General features: G+C 29.4%; 1 protein-coding gene across 2 annotated transcripts; it reads right to left on the bottom strand.

The window, feature by feature from the left end:
- Positions 1–602: 602 nt before the first annotated feature.
- Positions 603–1,924, bottom strand: beta4GalNAcTB (beta1,4-N-acetylgalactosaminyltransferase B). 2 transcript variants are annotated; one of them, XM_065304450.1, is made up of 5 exons: positions 1,556–1,924; positions 1,169–1,502; positions 988–1,113; positions 838–927; positions 603–772 (listed from the first exon to the last, which is right to left on the bottom strand). In XM_065304450.1, exons 1-5 carry the CDS (start codon positions 1,818–1,820, stop codon positions 658–660), a joined length of 930 nt encoding a protein of 309 aa, XP_065160522.1. In that variant the 5' UTR covers positions 1,821–1,924; the 3' UTR covers positions 603–657. The 2 variants fall into 2 exon arrangements, with proteins under 2 accessions (XP_065160522.1, XP_065160521.1); XM_065304449.1 differs by having other exon boundaries at positions 603–781; positions 1,556–1,917.
- Positions 1,925–2,162: the final 238 nt, after the last annotated feature.

The following is a 2,162-nucleotide window of genomic DNA, read 5'->3' as shown; positions in this document are numbered from 1 at the left end:
CAATCTGACCAATCAAAATAATCTATATGAAGAGTTCTTTCACAATTTTTATTGTTTATTTTAAAAATGGTAGCAATAATATGAGATTATACTTATTTTCATATGTGTACACGCTTGTAATGTCCTAAACAATTTGTATAGTGTAAATATTGACTTTTGGATACATTCGTGATTGAAAAGATTATCGGAGTCGCCCGGAAACTTCAACGTCACGTTAATGTTACTTATCTTGTTATGTTCGCATCATTCGCCAACGTTTCTTGTGCACTGATTATAGAATGTGAAAGGTGCTAGTTTTTCATTCAACTTGCCAGTGCAAGTACTAAGTGCATCAGACACGAATGCTTTGAGTGCGCATATCACAGCTAGGTCAGAATAATGTGCATCCGCGAAAACGTTATGCCGAGATTGATTAAACAGATTGCAGTGGTCTAGCAAGTTGATAATGATAACGTGTTGTCAGCAGGGTAAATTAATTTCACCGGATGCAAACATAATTGACGTTAAAACAACGGGATTACGAAAAATTTGCGCAATGAAGAGAAAAATAATTGTTTATATAACAATAATGGAATATAATTATAGAAAAAATCACACACATCTTTGTATTGTAATAATGAAATAATTTATTAAAAATACACACAAACTCACACACAATCAATTTACAATAACATGAGTGAATAAAGGTCTTAATTTAACTTCATAGTTTCTATCTAATGTATTGAGCCCATCAGATTCTTGTCGTTTTAGTGAATCAGCCAGAACAGTGTATCTGTTAGGACTAAGATAAAGAAAATATAGATATATATTAAGAAACTACAGATTTTATATAAATACCTTGGTGTTTCATGCTTGTGAAACAACATTGTATATTTACTAATCCATGGTGAAAACCTAATTGGATGCAATTTTTTGGCTATCATTCTCCTAATAAACATACAAATTGATTACACTCATTTAATTTGATTCTAAAATTATAAGGTTTACCTATAGAGATCATCATCTTCACCACCCCACCCATAATATTGATTAGACATGCCATTTATCAGCTTATATTGTTCAGACTGTATTGCAAGTACTCCACCAACAATTTCATAATAAGGTAAATTAAATCTACAAATATATTCTTAAACTGAAAGGCATTCAACTTTTAATAATTATATGTCACCTCATTATATCAATACTGCAGGACATATGCCTTGGTTGTTGAGTACAGGCATAAATATTTCCACTATTCAGTGGAAGTAAATCAACATCATGTAGAATTAAACATGAAAAATTGTATTTCATGGCAATCATGGAGCCATAATTTAGCATTAATGCTCTATTAAAGGGTGCAGAGTCATTTTGCTCAGCAATAAATATTCGGTAATGTATATTTTGCTTAGGAAGATATGAATGCATATATCTAATAAAAGCATCTAGTTGTTGAGTCCTATTTCGATAACACACTATCACAGCAGTTGAGAATTTTGGTAGACAATCAGGAGTATATTCACCTCCTAAAAATGTAACTTGTACAGATTTACAACAAAAAACTAAAATAAAAATTTACCTGCTTTTATATTATTGTAGTCATGTTTAAATAAGTCATTAATATCGAATATTTCAAATGCACTTTCTAGCATTTGTTTGTATTCACAGTTTTGTAGGTTATCCGTAGATGTTTGAACGTAATTCGAGATAATTTTTGATAATATGTTATCATCGGAAATATAAGAGTAAATCTTAGCATGTCGGTCCGGGTGGAATACAACATAGATAAAAACTAATACAATTAAACAATAAAAAATGTGCTTTAAGGAACAACCACGCATCATGTAAACAACCGACTAATGAACTGGTAATTCGAACACTGTAGTGATATCTACTGGAGTTTAGTATAAGTTATTACTATTTTGTTTTGTTGTATAGATTTAATAATATTTAGAACATGCTTAATGCATGTATAGTTTTTCAAATATAATTTGACCAAAAATGAAAAAAATTAACAGACATTGGCTTTAAGATCATTAAATGAAATAAAGATGAGCTAAACAAAAATATAAATAACCTGGTGTTTAGTTAAATATAGTGACCTTTAAATTGAATATTTATTGAATCAAACTATTTTATGTATTTGTTTAAAAACAACTGATTATTTCTATAAATATGTGTATAAT

Source organism: Atheta coriaria, unplaced genomic scaffold (genome assembly GCF_025399875.1).
Source record: "Atheta coriaria isolate IRGN ID8LTWV9N9 unplaced genomic scaffold, Caltech_Dcor_3.1 hic_scaffold_6_pilon, whole genome shotgun sequence".
In the NCBI taxonomy this organism is placed as follows: Eukaryota; Metazoa; Arthropoda; class Insecta; order Coleoptera; family Staphylinidae; genus Dalotia; species Dalotia coriaria.
This window is presented reverse-complemented; position numbering and strand designations above follow the sequence as displayed.